Source organism: Tachysurus fulvidraco, chromosome 25 (assembly GCF_022655615.1).
Source record: "Tachysurus fulvidraco isolate hzauxx_2018 chromosome 25, HZAU_PFXX_2.0, whole genome shotgun sequence".
Taxonomy (NCBI): domain Eukaryota; kingdom Metazoa; phylum Chordata; class Actinopteri; order Siluriformes; family Bagridae; genus Tachysurus; species Tachysurus fulvidraco.
The window spans coordinates 1,470,631-1,489,926 of NC_062542.1; the positions used below are offsets into that span (position 1 = coordinate 1,470,631).

General features: G+C 43.1%; 1 protein-coding gene across 5 annotated transcripts in view; it reads right to left on the minus strand.

Annotated features, from left to right (window-relative positions):
- Nucleotides 1–19,237, minus strand: part of rgl2 (ral guanine nucleotide dissociation stimulator-like 2) — a 25,534-nt gene extending 6,297 nt beyond the window's left edge. For 2 of the 5 annotated variants that reach the window (XM_027157619.2, XM_027157617.2), the window contains exons 1-11: nt 18,047–18,319; nt 17,086–17,243; nt 7,078–7,125; nt 5,733–5,813; nt 4,383–4,549; nt 4,228–4,281; nt 3,533–3,723; nt 3,016–3,134; nt 2,407–2,622; nt 1,775–1,878; nt 1,203–1,287 (exon numbers count right to left, since the gene is read on the minus strand). In XM_027157619.2, the coding sequence (XP_027013420.2) occupies nt 1,203–1,287; nt 1,775–1,878; nt 2,407–2,622; nt 3,016–3,134; nt 3,533–3,723; nt 4,228–4,281; nt 4,383–4,549; nt 5,733–5,813; nt 7,078–7,125; nt 17,086–17,232 (1,212 nt within the window). In that variant the 5' untranslated portion in view covers nt 17,233–17,243; nt 18,047–18,319. Of the gene's footprint in view, nt 1–1,202; nt 1,288–1,774; nt 1,879–2,406; nt 2,623–3,015; nt 3,135–3,532; nt 3,724–4,227; nt 4,282–4,382; nt 4,550–5,732; nt 5,814–7,077; nt 7,126–9,864; nt 10,005–17,085; nt 17,244–18,046; nt 18,325–19,049 lie in introns of those variants that run through there. The other 3 variants (XM_027157618.2, XM_027157620.2, XM_027157621.2) reach the window with 3 other exon arrangements.
- Nucleotides 19,238–19,296: the final 59 nt, after the last annotated feature.

The window sequence follows — 19,296 nt, forward strand, 5'->3', positions numbered from 1 at the left end:
GCCTGTGCCTATCTCAGGTGTGACGCGAACGTGCTAACCACTAAGCCACCGTGCCCCCCCAACCCCCCCCCCACGGGGACGTTCATTTCATTCTGAATTCTGATTGGTCAGAAAGTGATTCATTTCCTAGAACAGTTACTTTAGCAGTAGGTTTAGGCGAATGGACATAAGGGTTATTGTTACTTTTGGTGGCAAGTGGACAGAAAGCTAGAGGTAATTGAAGACGAGCGTGTGATGTCATCCGAATCCGAGTGTTTTGATATGTCACATTTCCATGTTGTGCTAATTTTTTATTTTCATGTGACGTGACCAGAATACAGGTGAGGGAGTTCCCCTCGTTGTTCTGAGTGTTTTGATATGTCATACATCCATGTTGGAAAACGTTTTATGATTTAGCATGTTTTGGGGGCGGGGCTGCGGGACAACCGTAAGTCCAGTCGGTACACAGATGTAAACCTTTGTTCAGAGTCTCACCCTAAAGTAGCTGGCCGAGTTTGGTGTAGAGAGTTCGAAAGCACCGAGTTATAAACCTCCAAAGTTTATAATGGGGGTCTATGGGGAAAAAAAGGCCACTTTGAGACCCGGTACCGGAAGTACCGGTACTCGGATCGCTTATAAAAGTAACAGCAACAAACTTCAGACCGGGTTCTACAACATATCCGAATTTGGTGCATGTGGCTCGAAAGCCCTAGCAATTAATACAAAGTTGGCCAAGAAAAATAACTCCAGAACGTCGCAGACATAAAAATATATATAATATTATTTATTTACTGAATAAAAACCCGTCTCTCTGTAGGGTTGGTTTTTTTTTTTTGCTCGAATTGATATTGAAGTCCACACAGGAAGCTGAATCTGTTGTTCCTGTCTACTGCTTTGTCGTTCGGCGAATCGATACAGAAAGTGACCACCGTATGCAAAAAAGACTGCAGAGTCAGCTGATAAATAACAGAGCGACTGACACATCAGGGTGTTTTTCATTCTGCTAATCGGTTCGCTGACACATCAGCATGTAAAAGCCTTTATTTTCTCTCCCGTTAGCGCCGTGATTAGCACAAAAGTCACCGTTCGAGGCCTTTATCCGATCTGCCTGTTATTCGTCCGCTCGTACGACGGATACGCATACGTCGTCCCCGACCCGCGCGGCGGCGTACGATCGGTGTGACTCGTGAATGCGAGGCTTTGTGTCCGTGTCCGTGACTCACTTCTTTGAGCAGCTCTCGGCTCTGCGAGTAATTGTCTTTCTCTGAGAAGATGGAGGCCAGTTCCTCATAGCGCTTCATCGCCTCCCTGTCGGTGTCACAACACACACGAACACACACAGAATAAACAATCTTCCTGTTTCATTTCCTCTCAGCGTTTAATACATTTTTAAATAACTATATCTTTACTTTGTAGTCAAACACTGCAGATCGTTTGGGGTTGAAAGATTCTTACTTTATTTTATATCAAATAATCCTGTATAAATATTCCCTTTCATCCCTGTCATCAGATTATATTCTAATAATTTATATTAGATTATTATTAAATTTGAATAATCATAATGACTTATTTGTAATTATTTGTTATTTCTAATAACTTATCTGTAACGAGAAATTCATTGTTTATTATTAAATTTTCATTATAAAATTTATTATTATTTGAAGCGCAAAGCTATTACCGAGGGTGCCAATAATTCTGAAGCTGGTGTAAAGCCTGTGAGGTTAAACTGTATGTTTTAGAAGGTTTTTATAGTCCCGCGGCTGCAGCATGTGATGGTCAGAGACGAGACACTCACCGGTCCGTCTCCTGCCACGTCTTCCTCAGTCTGTGAATGGGGTTACTCTGCAGCGCAGACACGATGGCGTACAAGGACGAGAAGTTCTTCCTGATTCTGCAAGCCTGCTCAGGAGACACAAAAAAAGACGGGATGTGGAGATTACGGGAGAATCCTCAGGACTCCAGGACCAGCACAAGAGCTCGTCATAGATTTAATCACACTAACGTATCTATGGTGATTGATTTAAAGCATGATGTCATATGATGAAGAGATCTTCCTGCTCAGAACATAATCACTAACACACGATGACGAATGTTAGCTGTGTAGCTTGTTGTGAACAAAACATAGAGGCTACGGACAATTTTCCAGAGCTGCCAATCAACCTACCATGCATGTCTTTGGACCGGGGGAGGAAACAGGAGTACCCGGAGGAAACCCCTGAGGCACGGGGAGAACATGCAAACTCCACACACAAGGTGGAGGCGGGAATCGAACCCCCGACCCTGGAGGTGAACGTGTTAACCACTAAGCCACCGTGCCTCCCGCTGAATATTATTATTCTACATCAGCTCTAAATCACTGGATTGACGACACGTCGTAAGATTTGGGAAGAAAATATGAGTATGAAAGTGTGTATAAAGAGCCGGAACCTCGGCTACGCTGATCCACTTCTCCAGAAGACGAGTCCTCTGCTGGGTCTTCAGCTCCGTCTGCCACAGGCACGAGGCCGTCACGGCGTTAGCCACGCGATTGAACTGACGCACCGTGGCTCGGACCGACCAGCACACGCCCTCGCGGCCTTTCTTGTCTCTCTGAGACCACAGCGAGCCCAGACAGTGATACGGCACCAGCTTCAGAAACAGCTCCTACACCATCATATTAAAAACTGTAAAGATTCTTCCAGGAATAAAAACCACCTTCATGTAGGAGTTTAAATAAATAACAGCTAGAACGAAGAAGCCGAAAACCTCTTAAATAAATAAAGGTTAAAATGAATACGAAAGGTAAGACCGTAATATTTTAATGTTATTCTGAAATAATGACAGAATTAACAGCTTGTAGTTACATGTTCATGCATACTACTGCTATAAATAAGAATAATAAGAATAATAATAATAAGAATAATAATAATAATAAGAAGAAGAAGAAGAAGAATAAGAAGAAGAATAAGAATAATAAGAAGAATAATAATAATAAGAAGAAGAATAGTCCAAGAAAGAAAGTGTATAAAAGGAAAGTGTATAAAAGGAAAGCCTCACCGTCTCGATCTTGGTCAGCTGCTCGGCTATGACACTCGAGGGAAAAGCCAGGATGTTGGTGGCCTCAAAATTTGACCGGTCAGGAGATGGATTTGGGAGAAAAGGATTCAAGGCAGCATCTAAACCAGGACATGTGTGATTATCTACACCGATCACATCCACATTAAAATAATAAAACTGTTTTTAAAAGTCAGACCTGTATGGAGGAGTCGTATAATTAATAATCTGACTAACGACTGTGACTCTGTGTTAATCGAGTCGATTGAACACGATATGATTCTAAATCTACCCCATAAACATTGTGACTCTCCGTAAATATATGAAATGAACATTAGGTGCGATGAGCGGAAGCTCGAGCCGTAAAGGAGCTCCTGACATGATGATGTTTACTTCATCACAAGCTTCAGGCACCGATAATTCTGGATTTGACTGTCGGTCTGTTTTATTTAGTGGTTTCAGAGAACTTATTTGTTGATGTTGGAGGTGTGAAAACGACAGGAAAAAGATTCATTTTTACTTAAAGTAGATTCAGGAATCAGGGATTTGTCGCTGAGGTCCTCCGCAATCTTTAGCAGACGACCTTTGACCTCTGACCCTGTCTGGTCTGGCATGAGAGGTGTGAGGCGGAGCAGGCGCGAGGGATCACCCAGACAGTGGAAGTCCTCCGGGTATTCGCTCAGCCACGTGCTGAACACGGTGCACACGGCCCTGAACACGGCACGTAGAGCGAGAGAGAGAGAGAGAGAGAGAGAGAGAGAGAGAGGGAGACATAGACAGAGAGACAGGGGGAGAGAGAGAGAGAGAGAGACATAGACAGAGAGACAGGGAGAGAGAGAGAGAGAGAGAGAGAGAGAGAGAGAGAGAGAGAGAGACATAGACAGAGAGACAGGGAGAGAGAGAGACATAGACAGAGAGACAGGGAGAGAGAGAGAGACAGGGAGAGAGACAGGGAGAGAGAGAGACAGGGAGAGAGAGAGAGACACGAGGAGAGAGAGACAGAGAGAGAGAGAGACACGAGGAGAGAGAGACACAGAGAGAGAGAGAGAGACACAGAGAGAGACAGAGAGAGAGAGAGACACAGAGAGAGACAGAGAAGGAGAGAGAGAGACACAGAGAGCGAGAGAGAGAGAATGCTCTCATAATCCATAAACAGGTAATAAAGAGACCATGAGGAACACTTTTTGATATAAGGACAATAATCCAGGTTCTTACCTGTTGAAGGTCTGACGTGTGGGACTGCCGCTGTCTCCTGGGGGATTTCCCAACCTACACACCAGAACATTCACATGGACATAAACAAAACCACTCAGGTTCATCATATGCACAAATAAACCAAACGTAAGACGAAGTAGTCATGAGATATTTACCTGTCTGTCAAGATGTCCAGCACCCTCTCAGTGGTGGTGAAGGAGCGGTAGGTGGAGAGGAAGATGGAGATGAAGGACGTGTCCTCCATGGAGAAGGAGTGGAGGAGGTGAAGGACCAGCTTCTCCTCCGTCCCGGCTTTTACACACTGCGAGCGCTGACATGACGTCTGGAACGGGAAAGTGTGTGTGAGTGCGGCGTGAGAGCTTCGGTGCAGGACACGATCGATCTCCATGACGTTGATTAATACGTGAATGAATTCAGGACGAATCTCGCAGTTTGCAGATAATATATTTAACATCGATTGAAGTCAAAGAGCTGAAACTGAAACCCTTCTGGAAACAGAGGTCTACGATTAATGTAGCACAAAATGCACTTGGTTATTTGTGGCTCAAATGGACGAGATGCACAAGTGGCGGGATGCACTTATTATTTCCAGGGATTTCAGAACAGCGTAACAGATATTGCGTCATCGGATAGGCGTGGCCTATTTGATAATCTAACCCTAACCCTAACCCTAACCCTAGTTTTTGGTTGTTTATTTGTTTTCTAAAATAAATCTACCTGTATTTTGTCCTTCGTAGTACGCTGTTTTTTTTTAAAAAAGGGTGTTTTTCTAAGACCTCCGAAAACACGCCCAATTTACGGCGTGGTAACGAAACTAGAGGTCTTCTCGGGTCTAAAGAAACGTACCCGACCCGAAGTGACCCGGATCACTTTTTACCCGAACCTGACGTGCATTATTTATTATTTTTTTAAGAAAGACCCGACCCGAGACAAACCCGAAAAAAATTAGACCCGAGTCCGACCCGACTTCTTTTAACCCGACTGGACCCGAATGTTGCGTAACTCTACACTAAAGTAACCGCTACAGCGTGAATTCAAAATTGATTGACAGGTCTGTTTCAAACGAAAGTTAGCTTACCGCCAGCTACACGATGTCACAAGCGGTCTTGGCAAACAGAGGAGAGGTTGGAAAAGGACTCGAGTCGAGGCACACACGCGAGATACAGTAGTTCGGGTCTTCTCGGGTCCGTTCGGTAAAAACACATTCATTTTAAATTACCCGAGACCCGACGCAGCTATTATTATACCCGACCCGTGAAAGGAGGTACACGTGAAACTTTTAGAGCCGAACCCGCTCGGGTCTCGGGTCGGACCTCGGGTTTTCGGATCTAAGAGGACCCGTGAAGACCTCTAAATGAAACCCTTGGAATTTAGTGAATGCCCACAAGTGGCACTAACAGCAAGACAGGATTAAAAAAAAAGATATTTCAGGAAGTCTGAGGTTCGAGCATAATTTTGCTTCATCCAACAGAACTAGCAGTTAAACTGTTAGACAAAGGCTTCACCTGTGCCTTGGGGTCGCTGTGCTGTGGCTTCACGATCACTGTGTAGATGATGCCGTCTTCCTCCTTCTCAGAAACGGTGGACTGATACAGGAAAAAACAAACAAACGACAAAGCTAATGATCAGCCTCAGGCTAATGTTAATCAGGCTAGCATTAACGAACCGTTATATATTATTCCCGAGCTAACGAAAAGGATCGTAGAGGTCAGGTTTGTAAAAAGGTCTGAACTATTTTTCTCTGCTCGGTGTAGAAAAATGTGACGTCTGTCAGGTGCTGACAAATTTTAAGCCTACAAAAAATCAAATAGGATCAAAACCAGTGTGCAAGAGGACATTTTAAAGCTTTTACAAATCACGTTATTTATATTTTATTATAAAATTATTTAGATTTAAGGTTAAGTGTAGATCTAGGGTTAGGTGTAGGTTTAGAGGTTAGGGGTAGGTGTAGGGTTAGGTGTAGGGTTAGGGTTAGGTGTAGGGTTTGGTTTAGGTGTAGGGTTAAAGTAGGTGTAGGATTAGGGTTAGGTGTGGAGTTAGGTGTAGGGTTAGGTGTAGGGTTAGGTGTAGGGTTAGGGTTACAGTAGGTATAGGGTTAGGGTTAGGGTTAGGTGTAAGTGTAGGGTTAGGTGTAGGTTTAGGTGAAGGGTTAGGGTTAGGTGTAGGGTTAGGTGTAGGTTTAGGTGTAGGGTAAGGGTTAGGTGTAGGTTTAGGTGTAGGGTTAGGTTAAGGTGTAGGGTTAGGGTTAGGTGCAGGGTTAGGTTTAGGTGTAGGTTTAGGTGTAGGGTTAGGTTTAGGTGTAGGTTTAGGTGTAGGGTTAGGTGTAGGGTTAGGTTTAGGTGTAGGTTTAGGTGTAGGGTTAGGGTTAGGTGTAGGGTTAGGTTTAGGTGTAGGGTTAGGTGTAGGGTTAGGGTTAGGTGTAGGGTTAGGTTTAGGTGTAGGGTTAGGTGCAGGGTTAGGGTTAGGTGTAGGGTTAGGGTTAGGTGTAGGGTTAGGTGTAGGGTTAGGTGTAGGGTTAGGGTTAGGTGTAGGGTTAGGTTTAGGTGTAGGGTTAGGGTTAGGTGTAGGGTTAGGTTTAGGTGTAGGGTTAGGGTTAGGTGTAGGGTTAGGTTTAGGTGTAGGTTTAGGTGTAGAGTTAGGGGTTAGTGTGTCAGTTCAGGGGTTAGCGATAAGAATGGAGCTTGTTAATGTTACCAGATCAGATATTCGATGCCTTGCCCTTTATTTTCTAATAATATTCTGCTATATTTGTCACTTTGGCTCAGAGTTATGAACAAAATTGTGTTTCATCTGCTTGTGTTTTTGAGACAGTCAGATGTGATGAGAGACGTGTGAGACGTGTGGACTCACCAGGTCGAGTGGACAGTACCAAGTGGTTTTCATGGGGGAGGCTTCGACCTGAGGGACACAGCAGAGACACGATTAAAACCCTCTGTGGTAAATTTACATGACATTTATTCATACGCTAATACAAAACAATGTACTGAGACGGAACTGTGTGTGTGTGTGTGTGTGTGTGTGTGTGTGTGTAAAAATGTGAAAAGGTAACATTTATCATGGATAAGATCTACAGAGGATTGTGTCTTTCACATGAGCAGAAAAACACGTCCGGTTTTGTGTTTGCTTTAACAATAGTGGGCGGAGCCAATGTAAATGTACAGTACAGTATTACTTTAAACACACGGTGTGATCCGTCTTATATTTAAACAGACACGCTCATGTGTAGACTTTTATTTTACATTTCTATTCTGTTTGAACAGATTTTTTTTAGGTTTCTATTAATATTTATATATTAATATGACGTGCTTGTTCTGACACGTTACGGTTTCTATAGCGACAGGTCGTTCACGGGGACTTGTCCGGCAGACACGGTGTAGAAATTTTCTTCTTTAAAAAAATACATGCTATGAGAGAGAATAAAGAGAAGCTGGTGAGGGAATAAGTGTTTATAGCTGCTATAACGCAAGTGACGACAGGAAGTCAGACAGGAAGTGAGACAGGAAGTGACTCATTTCTTCTCAGGCGTCGTTCATTAAGTTCATTAATTCTACTTCGCCACACAACCCCATCACTTAGCACAGTGTTTTATTTCTATCTTATATATATATATATATATGGAGCTCGGTGGCTTAGTGGTCAGCACGTTCGCCTCACACCTCCAGGGTCGGGGTTTGATTCCCACCTCCACCTTGTGTATGTGGAGTTTGCATGTTCTCCCCGTGCCTCGGGGGTTTCCTCCGGGTACTCCGGTTTCCTCCCCCGGTCCAAAGACATGCATGGTAGGTTGATTGGCATCTCTGGTAAATTGTCCGTAGTGTGTGTGTGTGAGTGAATGAGAGTGTGTGTGTGTGCCCTGTGATGGGTTGGCACTCCGTCCAGGGTGTATCCTGCCTCGATGCCCGATGACACCTGAGATAGGCACAGGCTCCCCGTGACCCGAGAAGTTCGGATAAGCGGTAGAAGATGAATGTATATATATATATACTGTATATATACAGGTAAGTAATTAAACACCTGCGACAAGATTCGGATTCGGACATAATTTTGGAAAAAAACACAAAAACACCAAAAACCACACACACACACACACACACACAAACATCCTGTTTTTTCTGCTTTTTGATGAATCGGCATATAATCAAAGCAAAGTGTAAAATTTCATTTAAGACATTTAAAACTCCTGTCACTACAAACCAGCTGAGCTTTTAATCCCACACTTTTACTCCACAACACAGATCTAACAAAGCGATAAACACGACCTAAAGCCCGGCACATTCAGAGCGGGACAAAGCGACGCTTTCATTCACGATTCCTTTCAGTCAAAAACGAGTACAATGGAAAACTTTACTGTGTTTAACACCGAGCCTCTCACAATAGAGCGACGCGATGGGAAGAAAACGTCGGTGTAAATGCGTGTCGAAGGAAAAGAATCAGAAAGGAAAAAGTGCAGAACTATAGAGTAGAAATGTGGTCATGTTTTATTCCGCGCGGATATCGGATGGCTTCAGGCACCAGACAGGATTTTCCACCATGAAATATTCATGAGATGCAAAGCATGACATCACATGGTTCACTCTCGTCTACGGTACTGTATGTAGAACCAAACGTTTTTCTTTTCCAAGAAGAACCCATTTTAACCCGCGAAGATGAGAACGAGACCTTTTTTATTATCTTGTAGTGTTTTCTGTATAAGAAAATATTCCATGTAGAACTTTTAATTTTGGAAGAGAAGATCCTTTAATTATCTCACTAACATCCAAAGTACCCAATTCCGGTGTACAGTGAAGCCCAAGTATCATGAGATTGAAGCTAAATAATAACGGATTCCCTTTTTTCTCTTGTTTTCAAAGAACCTTTTGAAGATCTCTTTCCTTCTTCATGCATTCGCTCATTACGTATTTGGGACAAACTCTGATATAATTGCTCGTTATCTCTTCTTCAGACCTGCAGCCTGGAGGTATTTATAAAGTACCCGTCTATTTGGTACTTCAGGTTCTTCGGACGTTCTTTAAGCGTTCGCAGATCGAATAATTTAGAGTTCTAGCTTCCTAACTCTTTCTGATGTGGAAACAGTCGGTTCTAGGAGAACCTTTAAGACGGGAGAACCTTTAAGGGTTCTAGATTCGAGAGAACTATAAAGTGATAACGTGTGGGGGTTTAAACTGGATCAGGTCTCGTGGCGTAGCGAAGCCGGCGGAGCATCTGGTGGATTTTTGCATCCGTCTTCAGGAGTAAATGTTAGGAACTGAAACTCAATGGCAATTCGGTCGGTTCTGGAAAGTTGTGCTATGATGTAATAATAATAATGTAATAATCCCATAATGTATTTATCATGATGCAAATTAGGTCAAGGTCCAAAGTGCAGCTAGAGACGTTTGAAGCTGATAAAGATCTATCGCATGCAGGAGAAGACGAACGTACGGCGAGGTGAAATAAATACGACGTAATCAGACAGCACAAACTTTTCGCACCGTCGTCACGGAAGCCGTTCGATCGGAGCCGCGCGTGAACGGAAGCAGCAGGAAGAAAGATCGTTAATCTGAAAGGTGCGCATGCTTCCTGACGCGCACCGTAAACTTCTGCCCTCGGCTGCGCTTCGTTTCTTATAGACGCGGAAAAAACGGAGCTCTGACTTACTGAACAAGACCAGACTGGTGAAGATCTGCCAACTTCCTGGAAATCCTGAGCAGCCTGTGACAAAAACACTGCCTCCTCCTGAGCCTTACATCAGCTGAATACAACGAGCTTGTGCTTTTTATCTTGACTTTTCTCTCTGCTGGGAGTTCATTGTTTTTTCTTTCACGCACACACACACCCACACACCCACACACACACACACACACACACACACACACACACAAACACACAGGCTACAACGTGGAGCTGTACAAACACACCTGAGCTTGTAGCTAAGACAACCCCCTAGGATCATGTCAAGAGGACACACCCATAACACACACACACACACACACATACACACACACACACACACACACAGAGCCATAAAGCAACCGGAATATCAACCACAAAAAATCTCTCTGTCTCACACTTCGTCTCACACACACACACACACACACACACACACACACACACACACACACACACACACACACACAAAGCGCCTAAAGCTACGGGTCTCTAGGTCTCTCTCTCTCTCTTTTTCTTTCTCTCTCTCTTTCTCTCTCTCTCTCTGTCTGAAATACACAGACACACACACAGACACACACACACACACACACACATGGTCTCCTGACTTCACAGTGGATAAACCTGTCCATCCAGGGCAGACCGCACACAAAAGGTGGATTATGTTTTTGAAGACATTTATTTTCTGCACCTTTTCTTCACGCTAATGTTCTCGCCGAAACAGAGGGACGTGCGTCTGCTTTTAAACTAAATCCTCTGATGATTTACCTGCTCGCAGCGTCGCCTCTGGCTTGCACGATGTGAAAGAAAAGCCTGTTAAGCGGCACGTATTGACACAGCGGTCGTCCGTGTGTGGCTTTAATCTGCACGGACGGCGTGTCTCCGTAAGCTCGGTGTTGATAGCTCTCGTGTAGGGTCACACAGACGTGGGGACTTCGGGTGGAGCCGTGTGACGAACGTTATTTACATCAAATGACAAAGAGATAAAGACGAACACAGGAAGTACGGGCTTGTTTTATTCTTCCTAAAAAGGTTAACTCTGTGGTAAAGAACCACACGTTATTCTGTTCTACGTTTATAGCAGCTTTAAATGCTCATTCCCTTACTAGCTTCGCTTTATTCTCCGTCCTGAACGCTCTCGTTGTGACAAACATGATATTATAGCTTAATACTTATCTTTTTAAATCAAATCTGGTTAATAAAATAGTTTTAGACAAATACTGTGTCGATAAAATAACTGGTTAAGGCTCTGTGTTGTTGATCGGAGGATCGGGGGTTCAAGGCCCAGCACAGCCAAGCTGCCACTGTTGGGCCCTTGAGCAAGGCCCTCAACCCTCCCTGCTCCAGGGGGCGCTGTATCATAGCTGCCCCTGCACTCTGACCCCAACCTCCTCAGCGGGGGTATGTGAAGAAAAGAATTCCACTGTGCTGTAACGTACATGTGGCGATAATAAAGGCTTCTGTGCCCACGTTCTATTCTATTCCTCTATAAATGTGTCTTTTTAATATTCTCATGGCTTCTTTTAAAAGTTAAAGCTTCTAGCTTCCAAAAAAGATTCTACCATTAACCCTTTTCCGACAGGAAATCATTCTGCGTAGAGTTATCATAAATAACGCTTAAAGCTAATCGATCCGGCTAGTTAGCATTTAGCCATAAAACCGGCTGTTAAATCTTATTTGTAATGATAATCCGTGTGAAGGCACACGGTACCTAGTGTTAGCTAACGGCTAAGGCTAACGATTACCAGCTAAATACCAAATAGCTTTCTACACAAGGCTTTTAAAGATATTTTCTTGTTTCAGGTTAAAGCTAGCAAACGATCAACAATATACTGTAGCTAGCACCTAGCGAGTAAGGCTTTTATTATTAATAAGTGCCAGAATAGCAACGGAAGCCAGATAAATGTGAGAAATATCGACATCCGTCAAAAATACAGCGCTTAAAACCTTCTGAGGTAAAAAAAAATGACACGGACGAATCCGGAGAAAAGACTCGGTTAGCGGACGAATGATTCGTCGTGTCATATCTCGACAGCACCGGAGAGAAAAAGCTGTAGAGTTATCGAGCTCCTCAGATGTCACAAGACGTGTGAATTAAAATCCTTCGAGAGCGTAGATAAGACTTGAGCAGGTACAGGCGTTTGTCGTCCGCCGTTAGAAAGCGAGGGATGAAACCTACACCTCTGAGTCAGTGTCTCGGGCCTGCTACACTTCTCTTCTGCCTCATGTGAGGTCACCATGACAACTTTTTATTAAACACAAGCAGGATTAAGAGGCTTTGAGGTTTTAATCCAGTAGCCTGCAAAATCATCCAAACTGACCTACGTACATGTGAGAAAGAATAAAATATGAGAACTAATAGAAGGGAAAGTGCTTCGTCACCTAGCTGGGCATTTAGTTATGTCTGCTTTTAGAAAACAACCCCATGTCGATCCTTTTTATTATTCATCCATTCATTCATCTTCTACCGCTTATCCGAACTACTCGGGTCACGGGGAGCCTGTGCCTATCTCAGGCGTCATCGGGCATCGAGGCAGGATACACCCTGGACGGAGTGCCAACCCATCACAGGGCACACACACACTCTCATTCACTCACACACACACACACTACGGACAATTTCCCAGAGATGCCAATCAACCTACCATGCATGTCTTTGGACCGGGGGAGGAAACCGGAGGAAACCCCCGAGGCACGGGGAGAACATGCAAACTCCGCACACACAAGGTGGAGGTGGGAATCGAACCCCCAACCCTGAAGGTGTGAGGCGAACGTGCTAACCACTAAGCCACCGTGACCGCGGCTTTTAATTATTAATTATTTATTGAATTTCTCTGACAGAGTGAAGAACCGCTAAGTAGCTGATGCTAACTGAGCTCACAGCGAACATCCAGCACAAGTCTGCTGGCTACTTTCATATCCCGATTTTATAACTTTCTTTATTGTTTTTCACTTCTTTTCATTTTGGACAGTTTATTTCCTCATTCATCAAAATCCATTCACACAGAACGGAATCAGCCGCTAATCACGCTGGAGGTTGTGTGTCGAGACGTGGAGGACGCTTCATAAGCTACAGCGTGAGCTTTCGGAGCTTCCGTGTAGCGTAGCGCAGCGTTCGCCGTTCAGGAAATCCGACCGTAATTCCATAATAAAATACTTTCACATTCATGCTAACTACCGTACGTAAGCTAGTTTACACAGAGGGCGCTCTCACGAGTAAAACCCTCGCGATTTGCGGTATTTTAAAACGAGCTTCTCTTTTTCTGTAAGTAGTTTTTAGGCTTGGATATTTTCGTCTTCTTACAATCTTTTTGTTTTTCTCTCTGCTTTCGTCACCTATTGTATGCTAACCAGAACAGACGGAGACCTGGAACTACCCATGTGCTACATCCAGTTTACACACATTCCTGTCATCTAAACACAATGGTTAAAAAAGAAACAAAGCATTTTTTTAAACCTAACGTCTATCCAAACCGGTAGCATGTTTGTGACGGACAAAACCGGGTGAATCGTTTAACCGGACCGAAGAGTGAATCGATCCAAATGAATCCTTTATAACCGAACAAATGATTCAAGTCTCTGAAAAGATTTAAATATCGTCATCCGAAGGATTTGTAGTAGCTGCTGTAGTGAAATAATACCGTATGTTTTGGGGTGATGGACACCATGATGAGTCTCATCACGAAAAGGGGCGGAGCTACAGTAGGAATACTACCGAACACAGCTATTTGTAGATTATTTATAGGATTTCTGACTCATAAAGATTTTCTTGCTGAACGATTCACACCACTCGAATCAAAGCCCGGTAATCTTACGTATTTATGCGTTCGAAGTTAAACAGAACAAAAATGATTTTTGTTGTATAGTTGAAAATTTTACGTCACAAATAACACGAAGGCTTTATCGCAGGAAGTAGCGCCGATGGCACATTCATTAGAATCATAATCTCTCTAATGAAAAACAAGAAGTCGCTGATGTTTGCGGATTAAATATTTACACTGTTTATTTATTTGTTTTTGTTTTTTTGGTGAGTTTCACCTTGAATAAAACTCTCACAGTCCCTAAGCAGCCTTGTGTGTCTGCCGGCTACAGGAAGTGCATAATAAAGTGTGGACAAACACAGGAAACAGGACATGCTGTTGTGTCATGGTGCTTATTCTCTCATTCTCTCTCTCTCTCTCTCTCTCTCTCTCTCTCTCTCTCACACACACACACACACACACACACATCACAATCATGTACACCACTTTAACAGTGACGGTGTTTTAAACATCACAGATGGCTATTTACGGATCCTCTCTCCATCTTTCCATGAATCATTCCCCTTTGTCTTACTTCCTGTTTCTTGAAGCTTTCCTCAGTTCTAACACTGAACTTATCCTTAGTTTTTCTACCTCGCTCTGAGTGAATCCGAGTAACGAACCCGATCCATGTTTTGCGATCCCATTCTTCAATATTTAATCCCAGATTTGCATTAGGGAAATGAAGTGTCCTGAGTTTGAGCAGAGGAGATGCAAAGTGGAGCCATTAGCGTGACAAAACTCCGCCAAACTAGCGTCTTTATTCTAATCGTTCACGTCGCGGTGTACGGTGACTTAACAAGTCGTCTCTGAACTGTTACGTCAGACACGGTCTATCTTACACAATGACGAGAGCTCTTTAATATCGTTCTGAAGAAAGTAAACAGGAAGGAAAAAAAAAAACATCGAAGCGTCGAAAGCGTCGTGAAGTTGATAAAGCCCTTAATGCGAGTTTTTTAATCTCTGTAGATATTTTTATTAGGCTATGAGACGTTAATTGGGTCATCACGTTATTATACCGGACACCTAGCTAAGTAACGGGTTCTGGGTTTTTTTCCGTGTAGATGCATGACATTTAATTTTTGCCCTGTTTAGCAAAACCCGAGCAGGATCTGAAGGGTTTAAACATAAAAATCCATTCCTTAATGTTACGTGATATTAAAATTACAATTACAATTATCAGTCGCTCTAAATGTTCAATACTAAGATTGAGCATGAAATTAAATAAATATTCAACGTAGTTAAATGACAGAGCCGACTCACTGATGTGGTGTGTTTTCTTGCTTCTGAGCGATTAAAGAGCAACAAATACTACAGTATATATATATATTAAAAAAAATTTAAAATACACAAGTTCTAATAGAGCGTGAAGCCTCCCGTCGCTCGGACCTATTATACTGTATAAATACGACCCGGGTGTCCTCTGAGACGTGTCTGGAATAACGACCACGGAAGGACGTTTCTGAAGGTCGTCGTTTAAATCGGTAGTAATAATAAAAAAGTTCATGTAGATTGCAGGATTGCTCACTGACGGTGACACACGGACATGACACAAGACGATCCGGATCATCGGCGGCCTGTTTCTAGCCAGACCGAGCTCTAGACATACTGTATGAATGACCCGAGGCTTTCTTCTAACTTACACAATCACCCCGGCGTTTTTAATAAAGCCTGATCCGTGGTGCAGGATCCGGTTTCAGCATGTTGACTGTTCAAGTCCCTGACTGTGTCATCTAAGTGCGCTGCTTACAAAAGAGCCACTGTGTTGCACCCCGTTGCTTTAGACCCACGAGACGCCGCCGAGTCACGTGACCCGACAGGAGGGAAATGGCCCGTGGTAATCTCTCCTGCACCGACTTAGTGTGACTTCTTTTTTAAGCACGTAGAACCAAAGTGTTAGATGAACTTTCAGCACAGCGGTGATAATAAGACGCTCTGTATCGCACACAGGAGCCGAAGAATATTCGATTTTTCTCATGTTCAGTTACATCGAAAGACAATTTAAGCTCTTAAACTTTTACTTCGTTACTTATTTAGCTTAAAGCTCATTATTTAGTAATTACACTGAATTATTAAAGACTACAGACACACAAATACCTTTATTCTTTACATTCATAGCGTTTCATAGACGTCCAAATCCGAGTCATAACTGCACGCAGCGTTTATAACTAAGTTAACGAAGGTGCTACGAAGGTTTTTCTATTACTCGATTACACAATTCCGAAACTGAAGCATTCTGAAGTGGATAAAAATAAATAAAATAAAAATCTACACTATCAGAAATCGGGTTCTTCGCGTGCCCGAGTCTTCCAAACAGAACCGTATCCTCGTGCCATAGAACAGTTCTGACATCCTAAAAATCATCTCGAGTCTCAGCGGTTCACGACAGACACGAGTGAATGTTCTTCGACTGGCCTTCGGAACATTAGATGTTTCTCAACATGGTCAGAAACCTACTGTATAGTTTACAGTATAGCTACATCTCACCTAGCTGACATAGTTTTTGCTGGTTGTTTATTTTTTCAGTTGAATAGCAAAACGGTTCCTCGTGTTTTTTTTTTTTTAGATAATCAGGGGTTCTTTTAGAGATGTACTGAGTTCTAGGTGTGTACTTAAGTACATGATAATATAACTGAGCTTATCACCATACAGTATGTGTATAGCTTGTACCACGATATAGCTTGTCTGTGTGGGTTACGAGCAGAATGACCGGTGTTACAGACAGAGAGGAAACAAGACAAATCTGGTAACGGAAACACAGAGTCACTCACTCACTCATCTTCTACCGCTTATCCGAACTTCCCGGGTCACGGGGAGCCTGTGCCTATCTCAGGCGTCATGGGGCATCGAGGCAGGATACACCCTGGACGGAGTGCCAACCCATCACAGGGCACACACACACTCTCATTCACTCACACACACACTCACACACTACGGACAAATTTCCAGAGATGCCAATCAACCTACCATGCATGTCTTTGGACCGGGGGAGGAAACCGGAGTACCCGGAGGAAACCCCCGAGGCACGGGGAGAACATGCAAACTCCACACACACAAGACGACCCTGGAGATGTGAGGCGAACGTGCTAACCGCTAAGCCGCCGTGACCCCCAGCACAGAGTCAGTTATAATGAATTAAAGCTCCGCCCTCATCCTGAACACGATGTTGCTCAGCTCTGCTAATTTTCAGTAGATGGGGTCTGAGTGTTTTGTAATCGTTTGAAATGCAGCAACAGGGACACTAAAAGTTACAAACCCCTGCTTTTATTTTTGACTAAAAACAGACGCACTAAGTGTCAATTGCTCGACTTTATCACTAATTATGTTGCTGATGATGATGATGATGATGATGATGTCGATGTTGAAGAACGACCCGGATGACACCCACACATCGCGAACATTTCAGGCTCACCTGAGAGGAGGTGCATTCTCTGGTGTCGGTGTCCTTCGCCAACTGCCCGGCGTCTGGAGGGAGGGGACGGTAGCCGATAAGAGGGACATCTTTTGACCCCACCTCTGGAAGATCCACCCCGGCTGTCCTCATACTCCGGTGGAGCATGGTGCTAGTGGCTGTGTATCACACAAACACACACATGTTGAGTTGGTTGGTTGGTTTAGAAGAGCTCAGAATGTGCGTGATAATCCAATGGGAACTGACGGATCATTTGTTTAGACGATTTACATTTCCCTACGGCAGACAGCGAGGTCACATTTGAATTCCTGACCCCTCCTTGTCTTTTCCTTCTCTGGTATTTTGATTACGGTGCAGATTGGGATCTTTTAGTAAGATAAGGATGCAAGGACAGAGCTCTCGCTTGTGTATCAAGACAAAACTGTTAGATTCGTTCTTGTGAGCTTGTATACGGTATATCTACAGTACGACTCTCACAGGGTCGGTCAGGTGCCGATAAACACCCAGAAGTAAATCGTGCAGCAACCTGTACTTTTTTTTTTAATGCATGTCTGTTATTCATGTCTTCCTGTTTGCAAAAAAAAAAAAAAAAAAGATGCATGACTTAGCAGCACATTATGTATCCCATGTTACAGAAGGTCACACCCCAAACAAATGTAATGTCCTCTTTGCAAAGCTCACAGAGGTTCCTGCTGACATCATTCACACGGGAAGTTAATATAAACTGTAACTGTAAAGATTTTATGGCGGATCAAAGCCTCAGATAGAACGTGGATTTCTACAAGGACAGAAAAACCACAGAAACTGACACACGCCCTGAAATACAATCTGCTTAAAATACAGTAATGATGACGCAATATATGGATAAATGATTGTGAATCTCTACTGATCACTAGTGCAGCTTGATGCTTATAGTCCGATAGTCCGAGCTGAAATGTATAAAAGGAAGAAAAAGAAATACCTGCTAGTGTCTGAGTGCTGAGTCCATATGATGTGTGTATGTAGTGGTGAAGTCAGTGACTCTGAGCCTCCATAATCTCCCACCTCCTGATCGCCTGTCAGTGTGTTATCATGTAACTGCAGCGGAGAAGTGAACGTCGTGTTGAACAGAACACACACACACACACACACACACACACACACACACACACACACACACACACACACACACACACGCACGCACATACACACGCCCTCCAGCTGCTATGGTGACAGCGCACTTCCGGTCTGTTGTAAGCTTGGCAGCCACCCGGCGTATGAACAGCAGGACCGCGCGCTCATTCACTCAACTCTAAAAGAATCGATTCTTTGCTGCGAATCATAACATCCGAATCGATTCCCAGGAGTGGCTTTCAAGAACCGATCCAAAAGAACGATTCATAAGCAATATATTTATATGTTTATGTGTCGTGTTTCACATTAGCAAGTGCTCTAAATGTTCACGGTATGATAAAATAGTAGTCTAATAAGATTGTTTCTCCGTATTAATTGACAGCATACTGTAATAAACACTACAGGAAATAAAAGATAAAAGTGTTTTTTAACGCGTAACCGAATGGGAAATAAGGAGCTTTGCTTTCTCTCAAAGCTCCTTTCGACTGAATCGATTCCCTCGAACAAATTCGGTTAGTGAATCGAATCCTTCAATTCGTCAGCGCAGACGAATTGATTCTTCCGACTCAGTGTAAAGAGACGTTTAAACGAAAAGACTCGTTTGTAAATCAACCAAATTTTTTTTATGCAGTGTTATTATGCAGTTTCACAGTTTAGATTACTGTCTAATAACACGTCTCTTATCTCTGAGTTTTTCACAAACATCATTAAAAGTATTCAATCAAACAAAAAACAAAAAACCCCAATACAGATTAAACACATTCTTATTACTACCTTAAAAAGAGTTGATAAATAAATAACACTTTTATTTTATTGCAATTTATCTTATGAACTCAGTAGGAGTTTCTTACCTCAATCCAGACTTGGAAGCAGACCTTCATAAAAATAATTAGGTGTGTTAATCTATTATTTCACTGTGAGTAGGATTAACACTTGGTGTATAAAACCTACAAAAAAATAACCCTTTTAATTCTGTCACAAAAAAAGTAATAACTAAATAAATCATTTAAATAAATCATGGAAACTCCAGGCTTGGTGAAAGGTTTTCTTCTGGCTCGTAACCAAAACACTGTAATGACATAATCACAGGCTGGTTTA